We start from the raw sequence: 16,291 nt of genomic DNA, 5'->3' as shown, positions 1-16,291 counted from the left end.
AAGTAGATTGTAAATTAGCAATAAATAAATAAATAAAAAAAATAGAAGATAGTTTGAACTTAAATTTGGCTACTTCGTGGTTCCAAAGATATTTTTTACTTGTGTCTTTGATCCTTGAAAATCATCATTTTTAGTTTTTTCAGTTTTAATTTGTTTGTAAATTGAAAACGATCTTTGGAAATAAGTTATAACAGTCCTTTTTTTATTTCGAATGATACAAAAAATCAAAAGTAATATCTGTCTAGGCCAAAAACGTTGATTTTTAAAATTTGTTAAACTAAATTGTTTTTCTACAACCTTGTTAAAAATGCAATTTATCTACTCTATGTCATATTATGTATAAGTTTTTAGTTTGTGAAAACTGTCATTATAGATAGCAGTGCGTGAAGTAAGAATGTATTTTAAATGGGATTTACTTTTTTGCACTGTTTTCAACTTTCGCGTTGTCATGGTGATGACAATATGAGCAATGAATTACAACAAAAGTTTTGACAGTTTTGTGGTTTGAAAGTAGTTAGAATTTTTAAATATCAAAATTCTAAAAATTGTAGAATAGAAATGAATTCCAGTGACGAAGAGTTACAGCTTTTTGATTTGTTTATCCTAGATAAAATATTGTATGAAACTGTGCGTGAAGTACTTTTTGCGAACTAACGCGATTTATAGCACTCGCTCCGTTGTCGCTCGTGCTCTAAAAATCGCGTGCGTTCGCAAAAAGCATACTTCACGAACTGTTTCATAAATAACTATTTTAGCACTCCATAGGAGCCTTAAAAATGCTACTTTAAAGCACTAGTGCTTTAAAAACTTTAAGGCACTGCAGGTAAAAGTGAATTGTCAAATTGTGAAACGTCAAAATATTTATATTTCATTTATTAACATTAATATTAATAGTACAACATGCGCAATTTGAATTTTTTTTTAATTTAATTTAAACTGTATTATTGCATTTTTAACACGTTTGTAGAATAAAAAACTATTAATATAAAATTTGTTAGAATAAACAACAATAAAAGTAGATGTTATTCTATAGTTGTTATGATTTACGTATTGACAGTATAAGCAGTTCTGATGTAATGTCAAGAAAAATATAAAAATGGAATATCAGTCAAGTTTAAGTAAAAGTTTTTGTAGGTATTGTCCTGTAATTGAGAATGAATAAATTATAATTGTTGATATATAAGACGTTTGTAGAAAAAATATTGTATGATATACGTGTTAAAAAGTACATTTTTAAGGCACTCATGTGAATTGCAGAATTCGCTTCGCTCATTCTGCAAACTTTCACATGCGTGCCTTAAAATTGCACTTTTAACATTTTTACCATAAATAACTATTAAATACATGTGTGTGTGATGAGAGAGTGGATGGCATTAGACCATGTCTATTTGCCACAGAATTTACAATATTAAATACATGTAGTAATATCTCTGAAATTATGGAATTTAGTTATAGGAAACGGTACATGAAAAATAATCGACTGTTAACTGTTTAATAAAATTTGTTAGGTAACGACTTCCAAACGCATAACATATACAGGGTGTTCCATTTGAAAAAGAAAGTTCATTAGATTAAAAAAATCGGAAGGTCTGACTACAATGTAAATACCTACCACCGTAATATCGGCCGCACACAAGAACATTACCCACTAAACCTATAAAACCTGTGCAATCCGTTTCCGAGATAGATGAGGCGTTCCATATAAACTGCTTGTCAAAAGTTAATGATATTGCTATTATTTAAATAAAACCTTTGCTATTTATCGAAAAAATTTGGTTAGTTTCATATCAAATGGAAGTACACAGTTTCATTAACAATTTTGTTTGTTCTGAAAAAATTATCAGTACATTTATATTACAATAATTTAGAAGGTATGAATTACCATGTATTCAGTCTCTCTCTGAACTGTACAGAATTCTAAACAATCCTTAGCATTTAGAATTTTTTGAAGTTATACTTCTTTAGGCACGAGGGTGAATTTTAACATTCCCTGGCGCATGCGCACACCGACAGTATATTAGTCAATTATTGCTATATATGACAGTATATTTAGTCGCTCAAACGTTATACGGGATCGTATTGGGTGTTAAAATCATCTGTCAATAATTGTTGGAGATTATGGATCAACAAATGTTGTGTATATTAGTTTTTATTGTTGTGATGGCAGAGAAAAAAGCAAGTTTATAATTGTAGTGACTTTTTAAATAGTATTTAAAAGCGACAGGTACGTAATAATTGTAAATGTTTTAGTATCCTAATAAAAATTAAATAGGTACCTGCCTATTTAGAAAATTTAAAATGAACCTATCAAAATAGCATGTAATGCTTTGATTTACATAATTTGATTACCATCAAAATTTCTGTCAATATTCACCTAATATATTGTTTTCTTGCTCTATGTTTTGTTGTATTATAATATTTCAATATTCTACAAAAATCAAAATAATTTGGCAGAACTGTGAAAAGTTTAAACCGTTTAGTTCGTCGATCTTCCCACATGATGCAGGTGTCTCCGTGGGTAGAAATGTAAGATGAATGAATTCCACTACTAACTGCGCAAACATAAGCGGGTTCGAACCCCAATAGAAACTTTTATTTTTTTGTTTTTTTTATACATTTTATGATTGGAAGTACAGTGGAACCTCGATAACTCGGATTAATCGGGACCGCGGCCGATCCGGGTTATCGAAAATCCGGGTTAGCCGGAGAATATAGTAAAAATTAATAAATAACCTCCATTAAAATTACAAAAACATGAAACACATATGCACAGTACACATCTAAATTACGTATAGTTGTATAGAGTGTAGAGTTTTGTTCATTTCTTGGTAAAAAACTCAGTCATACTGTAGAGATGTACCGACACCATAATATGGTAGGTCTGGATCCTGCGTACAAAAAAAAATTGATAAATAGCAAGCTGAAAATTTGTTATTAGCTTAAGGGTGTCTAGTCAGACAAACATTAATATATGGGAACACTGGAACAGGGGAAGTTTTAACTGTGGAACAGGTTAAAAATTTGGAACGGTCAGACCACGAAAACGGCACATGTATTTTTTCCGACAGAACAGACTTAAACTCTCCGAACAGAGATTAAACTCTCATGCAAAAATCAGACTGCTATTTATCACCAAATTGGCGTTTTAATGAGTGGAACATGTAGAATATGTCAAATGACAGGAATTATGACAGGTGATAAATAGCAGTCTGATTTTTGCATGAGAGTTTAATCTCTGTTCGGAGAGTTTATGTCTGTTCTGTCGGACAAAACAAATGTGCCATTTTCGTGTTCTGACCGTTCCAAATTTTTGACCTGTTCCACAATTAAAACTGCCCCTGTTCCAGTGTTCTCATATATCAAAGTTTATCCGACTAGACACCCTTAAGCTATTAATAAATTTTTAGCTTGCTATTAATCAACTTTTTTTTAATACGCGGGATCCAGACCTATGGTAGCATAATATCATATTATGATGCTGCAATAAATTTATTTTAAAGATTCGTCTTTATCAATCCTACCTAATGTTTCTAGTTTCTTTTCCATTGTCACTGCAACATTTTTACGTTTTGTTACCATTACGTAGACAAAGCAAACACAATCTGAAGCACGATTACATTACAGAACGGAAGTGATTAATAGGCTGTACTACACACAATACAAGAATTTTTAAATAGTCACGTCTTTTTTAAACAATGCTAAGACAGTTTGACATAAATAAAGAAAAAGGAATACAGACAGGTGTCTGTTCTTTCCGATAAGCTGAGACGGTCGCTCTGGCTGCCGCCGTGTGCATGAATCATTTTTACTATTGTACTTATGTGTTCAAATTACACAAATACACATTATCTCTGAAATATTATTTGGCCTACATACATTTTTATTTGATAAAATTGTTAAATTGTTTATTTGTTAAATTTTTGTCTGATGAAAATCGGTCCGGGTTAGCCGGACTTCCGGGTTAGCCGGACTTCCGGGTTAGCCGGACTTCCGGGTTATCGGGGGCCGACTTATCGGGGTTCCACTGTATATTTATTATATAATTTTTTTCTTCAAAAAATACGTATTTAGTTAAAATTTTTTCCGACAATTATTGTTCAGAAATCATTTGTGGCATTTTTCAATGTGTTTGTGTGTATTTTATTATTTTATTTTTTTAATTTTTGGGATTGTTTTAATAAAATTTTTTGGAAGGTAGTAAGTATTAAAATTAGTTTAATATTTTAATAAAATATAAATAAACTATTTAAAGTATATTAATTTCGTTGAAATCATATAATAGAAGTATAACTTCTTACGTGCGTACAAAGTACACACACATTCTTTTTTTTTACTGTAGATGTATGGGACGAAGGAAGTTAGTTATTGCAGAGGCAGATATGGTTATTTGTATGATCCAAGCTGGGGCTATGTAAGTAGATGTAGGTGAAAGCTTTAATGTATCGCAAAGTATAGTTTCTCGATTAGCCAACCGTTTCAACGACACAAAATGTTGCGGAACGACTCAAATCTGGAAGGACGAGAGTTACTACGGCCGCCCAGCACTGTTACATTACTCTATCAGCTCAAAGAACGCCACCCGAAACTAGTAGAACCCTAAATAGGAGGTTTTTTAATGCGACGAGAACTGCGATTTGGTAGCAACTCTTCGTCGAAAGCTCTCTGAGCTTAATTTAAGATCAAGGCGTCTTATTGTTAGAAGAGTTCCACTCACCGCAGAGCACATATGCCAAAAACTAGCTTGGGTTCTGTAACATCGAAATTGGCAGGAAGAATGGAAATCTTTACTCTTTACCGACGAGTCTCGCTATGGATAATAAGCTATTCCGATAGTCGACCGACGTTTACGTGTTTGGGGCAAACCGTTGGTGCCGAGAAATCGTCGACATGCCCAAGAAATTCCTCCATTTCGAGAAGGTAGTGGAATTTCTGGATTTTCTATTGAGTGGAATTTCTTTTGACGTCCGAACAGACCTAGTAGTTTTGAACAGGAATATGACCAGTGTGATTTATAGAGATGAAGTCACCAACAATATTATTCCACATTTTCACGCCTCTATTGGTCAAGGCTTCCTTTATCCACGATAATGCAACTCCTCATCGGCCTGCCACTGTTTGTAGTTGACGCTCGAGGTATTTGTCGTGTTATCAGAGAGGCGTTATAAATAATACCCTGGTTATTACTTCGGATAAACATCAGTTTATTACTTTCCAATGTACATCTTTTATGCCCCCTAGCCCAACATCACATGACCTGTCATATTTTTCATATTCGCCCTGACTCATGTGTTGCCTAACTCTGGCACCTATTTCATAAACTCCTAACAGCACAGTATTCCTGACAATCAAGGTATTCCTCATTTGCAATTACCCTCGAGGTCTCCTGAGTTCAACTGCATTGAACATGATTGGGATCAACTCCAGAGAGCATTAGATGCACGTGAACCACGCCCTGAAATTCTTCAGCAATTAAGAAACCTATTGCCATATGTCACAATCTTGGATGCAAATCAGAAATGATGTGCTTAACCATTTAGTACAAAGTAAGCTGATACGTTACCAAGCAGTTATTGAGGCTCGAGGAGGACACCACCCATTAAACAATTTTTTGTTGGATTTTAAAAATGATTCGGGTGTTACAAGAAATTTTGTCAATTTTTGTTTTAATTTTTTTCTACGAAACTTTTGAGTTGGTGGTTTGTTGATACAAAAGTGATGCAGTGATCTTAATTCATTTTATAATAAAGAATTTTTATTATTTATGTTTAAATATTTTTGCTTTTAAAGCCTTTTCTGATAATATCCCTAACCTTTGACGAGCAGTTTATAATACTCAATTTGTTCATACATTAAAAAATTACTGCTCTTCATATTAGATTAGGTAGACTGACATACTCGTTTAGGTGCCAAAATACTTTACCTCCTCTATTTTTTAAGCTACGATGATTTTTTGATAAATTTTATATATAAATTATGAAGAGTTTAATTTACATTACCTATTATAGTAATAGGGGTATCAATTTAAATTTCGTTAAAGCGTATTTACACAATATAGGTACACATTTTTTATCACAACGCAGACGTAGGTACTGCCGAGATCTGGAGCGACAATAATTTAAAAGTAAATATTACGCCGGTCTCGTTTTTTTGTTTCATACAAATATCTCCTCAATACATATAGTCTATTCCAAGGATTTCCAGTTGACGATGGCTCTCTGGTCGTCGGGCGCCAGTCCGAAAGGTTTGGTGTTGTCACTGGCGACGTATTGGTTGACTTGGCAATCCAGCATTGTTTGATAGTTGTAAATAGAACTCAGTTGCTGAAAATATATTACGGTTAAATAAATAATTAGTCAGCTTATTGAACCACATCTATAAAATGTTTACGCGAATAATTAGGAAAAGACTAGGAAAAAAGTTGGAATTCTACCAGCCCCGAGAACAAGCTGGCTTTCGCTCAAAATTCAGATCACTGGTACTTATCTTCGTAGACTTTCAAAAAGCCTTCGACACCTTGGAACTAGACAGCATTATAACTGTCTTAACAACAGCAGAATAGACTACCGCTTTACATAATTAGTAAAAATATTGTACCAAAATGCCACAATGCGTGTCAAACTCATTGCTTCATTCTCATGATACCACCAGAGAAATAGATATCAAGCGAGGTGTGAGACGGGGCGACACTCTTTCACCTAAATTATTTATAAAGTTTCTCGAATACGCCTTTTAAAATATTAAAGTGAAAAAATCAGGAATAAAAATAGATGGAGAAATTCTTAATCATCTGCGTTTTGCGGACGATATAGTACTTACCACCAAGATCTGGGTGAGGCATAACAAATACTGCAGTTATTAGAAAACGTATGATCAATAATAGGTCTAAAAATGAATCTTAGTAAGACCAGATTTATGACAAATTTAGTTCCCAGCGAACACTTAACCATCCAAAATCAAGTGGTCGAATAGACAGAAAAAAACATATATCTCTGTCATCAGAATAAGTTGGTATAGTCTAGTCGCAACATAGGGGGTCCCGTGGGCATCTAAACATTCCGTATATGTATTTGGAACATAGGAGTTTTCTATTGGTTCGTTGCAGCACGCGGTAATATTTTAACCAATAGGCGGCGAGGTTCCAGATGCATATACGGAATGTTGGTCGGTCCAAATTCATATACGGATTGTTACAATATCGTACACCGAAAAAGATAAGTCTTTTAAAAGGAGATTGATTTTAAAATACTTGTTACTGTCTTATTAAATAAAAATAAAACAATTATAGTATTTAGAATGTTATTTGGTGCGAAATTCATATGCGGAATGTTAATTATTCGTAGACCAAAAATGGGACTTTTTATTAAAATGCAAAATTTCAAATTGTTATTCCCTACCATATAAAAGATAATAAAAAATAACAAAGTTATGTCTGTAATTTGGAATAAATTCAATAATTCAAATACTATTTGTTTTTTTGAAAAATGCTTAGACCCGTCGATTTGTATTTCAAATTGTCATTTTTGACATAAAATAATAATGTATAAAGGGTGTCCCAATTTAGAGATTTGACGTCATCGTTGATTTTCTTAAATGGCAACACTGTTATTTTGAGAGCTATTTTGATTGGGTGTGTAAAGCTATACATAACTGCAAAATTTCAAATTTTTATTCCCTACCATATACAAGATAATAAAAAATAACAAAGTAATAAAAAATAATTGAATTAATTGAATTTAATTATTTCAATTAAGCAAATGCTCATAATGTTGCCCTCAGTTATTGTCAAATGGTCAGTGGGCAATATTATGAGCATTTGCTTAATTGAAATAATTTAATTTCATTATTATTTGATTACTTGTTTTTCATAACTGTTATTTTTTATTATCTTATAAATGGTAGGGAATAAAAATTTTGAAATTTTGAAGTTATGTATAACTTTACACACCCTGTTAAAATAGCTACCAAAATGCTAGTGTTGCCATTTAAAAAAATCAACGATGCCGTCTATCTCTAAATTGGGACACCTTGTATACATTATTATTTTATGTCAAAAATGACAATTTGAAATACTAATCGACGGGTCTGAGCATTTTTCAAAAAAACAATTATTATTTGAATTATTGAATTTATTCCAAATTACAGACATAACTTTGTTATTTTTTATTATCTTGTAAATGGCAGAGAATAAAAATTTGATATTTTGCAGTGATGTATAACTTTACACACCCTATCAAAATGACAGTGTTGCCATTTAAGAAAATCAACGATGACGTCATATCTCTAAATTGGGACACCCTATATACATTATTATTGTATGTAAAAAAGGAAAATTTGAAATACTAATCCACGGGTCTGAGCAAGTTTCAAAAAAACAATTAGTATTTGAGATATTGAATTTATTTCAAATTACAGACTCTCTGTATTTATTTTGGTCTACGAATAATTAACATTCCGCATATGAATTTCGCACCAAATAACATTCGAAATACTATAATTGTTTTATTTTTATTTAATAATACAGTAACAAGTATTTTAAAATCAATCTCCTTTTAAAAGACTCTAAAAAAACTTATCTTTTTCGGTGTACGATATTGTAACAATCCGTATATGAATTTGGGACCGACCAACATTCCGTATATGCATCTGGAACCTCGCCGCCTATTGATTAAAATATTACCGCGTGCTGCAACGAACCAATAGAAAACTCCTATGGTCCAAATACATATACGGAATGTTTAGATGCGTCCCGTGGACACTTTTAGGTCGCCGCGATTTGATTGTGGTATTATAGGGTTTTTGGGTCGCTGAATCCAATGGAAGTGGTCTGGAAGCCCAAATATGGTGCGTTTAATTGTTATTAACATATTATGGTAAAATTAGGTGTTTTTCAGGAATTATTAGAAGCTCTGTAAATAAATTGATAGTGTTAAGGTCTTCTCTGGTGTATTTTTGGTCGCTGAATCGAATGCGACTAGTCGCGATTACTCAAAATAAGTTCTTATTTTGTTAATAACAAAATATTTGTTTATTCGCCGAAAAGCTCGAAATGCGTTATCTACAGCAAGTTTGTAGTCTTTTTCATAGTATTTTTATGCGCAAAATCGATTGTCACTAGTCGTGATAGCTTAAACCACGTTCTGACTTTTTTTTATTAATATTGCAAAAATAATGGTTTATAGTACGTTTAGTCACGGTTTTTGCTCTAAATTAAAAAAAAACCACCTGGAATGACATGAAATTTGGCATGCACGTAGCTAACATGTCAAACAAAACAAGTGATGTTGTGGCGAGGTGTGCTTTTACCCTGGGGGTGAGTCTCACCCCGTTTCGCGGGTGAAAAAAGAAACCTTTAAAATAAGTCCGGAATTGAATAAACTGATTAATTACATATAAGCAACTTTTGTTCTATACAGTTTTTTCACCAAGTCAATACTTTTCGAGTTATTTGCGAGTGAATATGTTCATTTTTCAACAAAAAAACATAAATAACTCGAAAATTATTGACTCAATGAAAAATCTGTTTAGAACAAAAGTTGCTTAGAATCAACCAGTTTATCCACTTCCGGACTTATTTTAAAGGTTTCTTTTTTCACCCCCGAAAAGGGGTGAAAGTCACCCCCAAGGTAAAATCAGACATCGGCACAATATCACTTGTTTTGTTTGACATGCTAGCTACGTGTTTGTCAAATTTCATGTCAATCCAAGTGGTTTTTTAAAATCTAGAGCAAAAATCGTGAGTGAACGTACTATAAACCGTTATTTTTGCAATAATTTATTAATAACAAAGTCCGAACGTGGTTTAAGCTATCACGACTAGTGGCAATCGATTTAGCCTATAGAAATACTATGAAAAAGACTACAAACTTGCTGTAGATAGCGCATTTCGAGCTTTTCGGAGAATAAACAATTATTTTGTTATTAACAAAATAAGAACATATTTTGAGTAATCTCGACTAGTAGCATTCGATTCAGCGACTAAAATACATCAGAGAAGACCTTAACACAGTGGTTTCCAACCTAGGGTGGCGCGAGAGTATTGTAAGGGTGGCATGCAGCTGTTTCCAAAATATCATTTTCGAATATAAACCAATGAAGTCGAATAGGTGTCAAAAATTAATTTACCTGTTATCTAATGCTATCTGCATCTATTGGCATAATAGCTATGATGCTCAGTGAATCATATGCTGATCAACTTAAAATCATTCCACTTGCAGGTAATACGATGGGAAGACGAATATCTGAAGGTCTTTGCGATCAATTAATAGAAAAAGTAAAACTATCTTCTTTCGCGTTGCAAGTAGATGAGGCTACCGATGTTCTTAAGGATGCACACTTGATAACATATACATATGTAAGATATGTTGTTTAAACTGATGTTAGAGAAGACATGTTATTCTGTAAACTTATTGAAGGCAATACTACAGCAAGTGAAGTTTATAATATCATTGATATTTTTTTTAATGAAAATGACATTCCGTGGGAGAACTATGTGGGACTATGCACAGATGGAACTCCATCTATGACAGGAAAAAATGCCAGTCTACAGGCACGATTTCGAAAGATGGCTCCTCGTGCAGTTTGGACACATAGCATGATTCATAGACAATCGCTTGTTTTAAGATATATTTTAAGAGATCGCCATATTTCTTACTGATAATAATAGAGAACGAGCAAACTTGTTCTATGACACGAAATTCCTTGTAAAACTTGCGTATTTATTTAATATTCTTCAAATGCGCAGGATTCTAAATAAATCAATGATAGATTAGAGCAAAGACAAGATTACTGCATTTATAAAAGAAATTAGAACTCTGGATAGTAAGTTTGAAAAATTTTGACATGATTCCCATTTTTAAAATTACCTGTCTTGCTGATGAAATAAAAGAAAGTAAAGTTCTTAATTATCATTTGACCAGTCTATGGAAGCAATTCTCGTTTTACTTTAAATATTGTCCAAATATGAAGGGATTAGAAACCCGTTTGTGATTGAAAAATATGATGACTTTGGCCTTACGACAGCAGAGCAGGAAATGATAAAAGACTTATCTAGTGATAGCAAATTTTCAAAATGGAGTTCAGAATTTGTAAATTAGAATGTTACAAAATTAAGGGAGCGCAACAATTTTATTTTTTTTAAAGGGGGGCGCAGGTACAAAAAGGTTAGAAACCACTGCCTTAACACTATCAATTTATTTACAGGGCTTCTAATAATCCCTAAAAAACAGCTAATTTTACCTTAATTTGTTAATAACAATTAAATGCCCCACATTTGGGCTTCCAGGCCAGTTCCATTGGATTCAGCGACTCAAAAAACATATAATACCACCATCAAATCGCGGCGACCTAAAAGTGCCCACGGAACTAGACCAGTAAGGATAATCAGACCTGTGAATTTCAACGATGAATAAATAACACTTGCTTGGGCGGCCGCGGCGTATGGTTCACTAAGAGACATCTTTAGTTTGGTATCTTTCTTTCCTCTTAATTTTTTTTTTATTATTTCATCCATAACAAGGTTGAACAATAGAAGGTTTAGGGAATCCCTCTGTTTTATCATATTGCTAGTTTAAATTGGGCCAATTCTTCTACTTTTATAGTGTTGTTCGGGTAGATATGTTCGATCGTTTTGATTCCTAGAGGTAGCTCTTTTATATGTATACAATAAGTGGATAGCGAATAATTAATTCTTTCTTGTATTCTGGTGGATTCCCTTGCAGTTACCTGATTATAAATATAGCGTCGGTTCCTAATCTAAAAGCCCGCTGATCGTCTGCTAGTGTTATAATTTCATTTAGTTTATTTGTATCACTTTGGCTGTTAATTTTAGTGTTGTCTTTAATAAGTCCATTCTTCTGTAGTTCTTCGGGTCCGATTTGTCTCCCTTTTGAAGAGGGTGCTTGATCTCCGTTCTTTTGGTATTCTGTTTTGGTCTATATAGTTTAGTTAGATCTGGTCCTCCATACTTTAGGACCTCGTTCGGTATTCTATTCTCTCGTGGCGATTTTCTATTTTTAATTTCCTTAATGTTTCCTTTACCTCTCGCTCCTCAATTTTTTATTTCTTCGTTTGTCGTCTCTTCTAGTGTTGGTGGTTCATTATCATCATATTTAGCAAATATGAATCAAAAGTGGTTTTCCCATCATTCATTTTGAACGTGTCTCGTTTATAGTTTAGTCATATCTTTTCTTTGTCTTCTTAGGATTCTTCATATTTATCTTTGCGCTCCATAAAAGTCGCATAGTATTCCATCTGTTTTGAGAAGCTCATCCAGCGGCACCTTATTATTTGTCTGACTGTAGTATTTATTTGTGATTTGTTTACAGTAAAGTAATAATAAAGGACTAGTTGAAGAAAACGAAGATAAAAAGCGATGTAAAATATGTTGTCTACTGTATATAATAGGAATTAACCACAATATTTTAATTGAAAATGCCTTTGAAACGGCATATCATACCTCTGAAGGCAAGGGTATTGATATTGGTATGGCTCTAGATAAAAGCTTATGGAAAAATATTAGGTCAGCTTTTCCCGCATAGGGCATAGGAATAGGTGGAAAGAGAATGATACCTAATGACTAGACATTATACTAAAAAATATAACTTAATTAAATGCAAAAATTGTTGTGTTCGTTCAAACAGCTCAGATCACTACCACCACCAGATATGTTGAGAGAAGCTTTTCATCTTCTTGTTCATATTTGGGTTTCGTAAATATCTTTTTATTATACAAAATATTCGATAGAAAGATATTGAGAAAAGTATATGGCCCGGTGCAAGAGGAAGACGGCACATGGAGAATTAAGAGAAACGACGACGTTAATGCATTGAATGAAGGGTATGATATTGTAAGATTTGTGAAAAGTCGAAGATTGTCATGGCTGTGACGTGTCCAGAGGCAAGGAGATGCTGAGGCAGGAAAGAAAATGTTACAATCGAAGCTGATAGGAAGGCGAAGAAAACAAAGGCTTAGAACGAGATGATAGGATGACGTTTAAGATGCCCTGCATATAAGATAATTTAGGAGAAAGACATGGAGATCTGAATGGAAAGACACAGCCATACATGCAAAGTCCCATCCAGGGTATGATGCCAAAAGAAGAAGAAGAAGAAATATCTTTTTCCAACCTACCTGCGTAAGAGGGTTTGTGTTAGTTGTGAAGACTCCCTTAAAATGAGCTTCCTTTGCAATGTTTAATACTTCTCCTTCAATGAATTGCATCACAGATACGTTTTCTTTTGGTGTCAATGATGATTGAGTAGCCATCATAAAAGAATGTAAAATTGACCCTTTACCAGGAGGCAGTTCATTGTCTCTAAAAAATAAAAAAAAAATAGATAGATATTTTAATCATATTTTATATATTTTAGTTATAAGGACCCCGCAACACTCCACATGGAAAAGTGGTCCCGGTCAAATTTAACGAAAGTTTGGTCAATGATACTTCTCGATGTGTAGATTAAAAAAGTCCATGGGAGCTGGGCCTGAATAACTACTATTCTCGAGCTACAGACTTCTGAAATTATTGGACTCGAGGGATCTTACGTTAAGTGCACTAATTCACAGTCAAGTGAACTAAAATATTTATTATTGGAATAATAGAGACTCATTTTCTTCATGCATACTTGCGTCTTGTATATGAACTTGTGGTCAAAAATAGATGAATCGTATTTTAGTCTTCAGGAAACCTCCGAAAATTCCTCAGAAAACCAAAGAAGTGCGATGTAAAATGTACTACCAGAGCGATGTAACAATTATCATGTTTTTATGAAATACCAGCAAAGCTGCAGTTCCGCCTTATCTTTAGAATACTACTGAACAGTGGCGGATCTAAGGGGGAAAGGGGAATTCCCCCGTAACGCGGTCTAGAACTAAAGAAAAAGTTGTCGGAACATAAAAAATACATTAGCTGACATCAAACTTGTCCCGCATATCAGATATAAGTCAAGTAGAGAACATGGACTTGATCTCAATACGAAAAAATCAAAGTAGCTGGTAGTCAGTAAACGCTAAATATTAATCAATGGGAATCAATCCCAGTAGCTGGCTGTATACCCTAATTAAAGATCATGCAGAACAAGTAAAAACTTCGTTTGTATAATGGTATAAAAAGTTTATTGAAAAACTATTAAAAATTCATTCAAACGGATTCGCAAAACGTATTCGATCTAGATCAGATCATCTTCAGTGCCTAGAACGAAGTATTTCCACGTTAGAATGAATGCAAAAGGTTAAAATTATGACTAGTTAAAGAAAAAATGTGGATAATATTTACGTTCTGCTTAGTTATGAAACTAGCAACCTTATAGAATAGGTGATATCGAGAAATATAATTTACATGTTGAAAAATTGATGTTATATAATAGCGACTCTAAGTCGATGTTAAAAGATGAATTAAAGAGTGCTCAAAGGGCAACATGATTCACTGCTCGATAATAACGTGTGGTTCTTGCCAGTTCAATTGACACAGACCAACAAGAGTATAGGAGATGAGAACACAGACCAACAACCTATTTATCAAACTGAAGTGACACGACAAGACAGGTAGTCAATTTGTGGTTATGAATTTAAAAATATTGTATTTTAGAAATTAAATTATCCGTTAAGTTGAATGGATGTTAATAACTGTATTAAAGCGGAATTTAAATTATAATAAATTAGATTCTATTGTAAAAGTCTAAAAGGCAACTCTCTGTTACAGAAAGAACTGTTATTATTGATATGTTAATAAAAATGTTATTCATAGTAAAATCAATGTTTGAAATAAAAAGAGAAATGAAAAAATACTTGAATGTAAACAAATTATAGACGGAAAAATATAAGATACATGTTGTAAAAAATGAAAGGAGTAATGTTGGTTGCCTAATGTTGAAGTTGTAATGCTTAACAAAAAAGAGAAAATTTATAAATTTAGCTGATTATTTAAATTAGTTAACTAACAATTTGAAATCTACAGATGGTAATGGAGTGAACAGACTGAAATGGGTGAAAAAAATTTTTACTGTAAAAGTTTTTTAACAGCGATAGAGAGAGGTTTAGCAAAAGCAAGTTAAAAACTTGCGTTAAAAAACGTTTTTTGACGACAGTGACACTCCTTATCTAAATTTTTTTACCATTCTCTAATAAATTCCTAACATCTAAAATAACCACTCCAAAATCTATAATCTTTACAAATACATAATTAGTCCTGTTGCCAGGGGGTACAACGGCCTCCTTTATTCAGATGGACTTACCAAAGTTTTTTTATGTATTTTTACCCGTAGAACACGAATTTTTTGGGTAACAGTTGATCCGGATGTCGATAAGATTGTTATAAACACAGAACTTGAGGAATTACATAACAGCGGTTTTTCGCCAAAAAAAAAAATTTTTTTGGGGAAAACACCAAATAACAACAAAAAAAAACACCAAATTGTTCTATATGGTCCAAATATTGTTCAGTAAAAAGTTACACCATCTTGAGCGTCGTGTTTGTGGGGGAGGTGGGGGAGAAATCGGTAAATTAGGAGTTTTTTACGTTGTTCGTCAATATTTATCAAACTATGCGGTTTAGCGTGAATAATGTTGTATACAAAAATGTTATACAATAAATTTTAAACAAAAAAGTTTATATGCAATAATATGCACAATCCTTCTAAGTCGAACAGTTCCAAAGTTACGGAGGTAGTATAGTATAATTGGTTCAAAAAAGGCCTAACCCCGTCATCCAAAATAAAAGTTTTCTCCCAACACCAAATTGTTCTATATGGTCCACATATTGTTCAATAAAAAGTTACACCATTTTGACCATCGGGTTTGGGGGGAGGTAGAGGTGAGAAGTCGGCAAATTAGTGGTTTTTTACGTTTTCCGTCAATATTTCTTAACCTAAGCACTTTAGTGTGAACAATATTTTATACAAAAATGTTCTACATTAAATTTGAAACGAAAATTTTACTGTTGGAAATATATTCATACGACATTGTGCATAAAAAGTTCAGATTGGGTTTCTTCATATCAGAGATTTATATGGACTAGGCATGTAGAAGCCACATGGTGAGGTTGACGTTCTTTCAAGGGCTTATCAGTAACATACCACCGGCCAATGAAATAGCAATTTATATTTTTTAAAAAACACAATCCTGTTAAAAAATCAGTTTCTTCAGCAATATTATAATTTGTCCAAACAATATAAAGAATATGGAACACCTCCACTTTATACCCTCCGTAATCCCGGAACTGTTGATTTTAGAACATAGAACCTTTTTCCTTTCAAATTTAATGTAGAATATTTTTGTATGGAATATTGTTCACGCT

General features: G+C 33.0%; 1 protein-coding gene across 1 annotated transcript in view; it reads right to left on the bottom strand.

The window, feature by feature from the left end:
- Positions 1 to 3,377: 3,377 nt before the first annotated feature.
- The window catches only part of LOC114333250 (zwittermicin A synthase ZmaJ), a 230,332-nt gene continuing 217,418 nt past the window's right edge, over positions 3,378 to 16,291 (bottom strand). The window contains exons 13-14 of the mRNA XM_028283114.2: positions 13,129 to 13,312; positions 3,378 to 6,320 (exon numbers count right to left, since the gene is read on the bottom strand). Of these exons, the coding sequence (XP_028138915.1) occupies positions 6,183 to 6,320; positions 13,129 to 13,312 (322 nt within the window). The 3' untranslated portion in view covers positions 3,378 to 6,182. The remainder of the gene's footprint in view (positions 6,321 to 13,128; positions 13,313 to 16,291) is intronic.

The sequence above is a fragment of the Diabrotica virgifera genome, chromosome 4 (assembly GCF_917563875.1).
Source record: "Diabrotica virgifera virgifera chromosome 4, PGI_DIABVI_V3a".
In the NCBI taxonomy this organism is placed as follows: domain Eukaryota; kingdom Metazoa; phylum Arthropoda; class Insecta; order Coleoptera; family Chrysomelidae; genus Diabrotica; species Diabrotica virgifera.
Note: the sequence above shows the minus strand (reverse complement) of the source record. Positions and strands in the feature narration are given on the sequence as shown.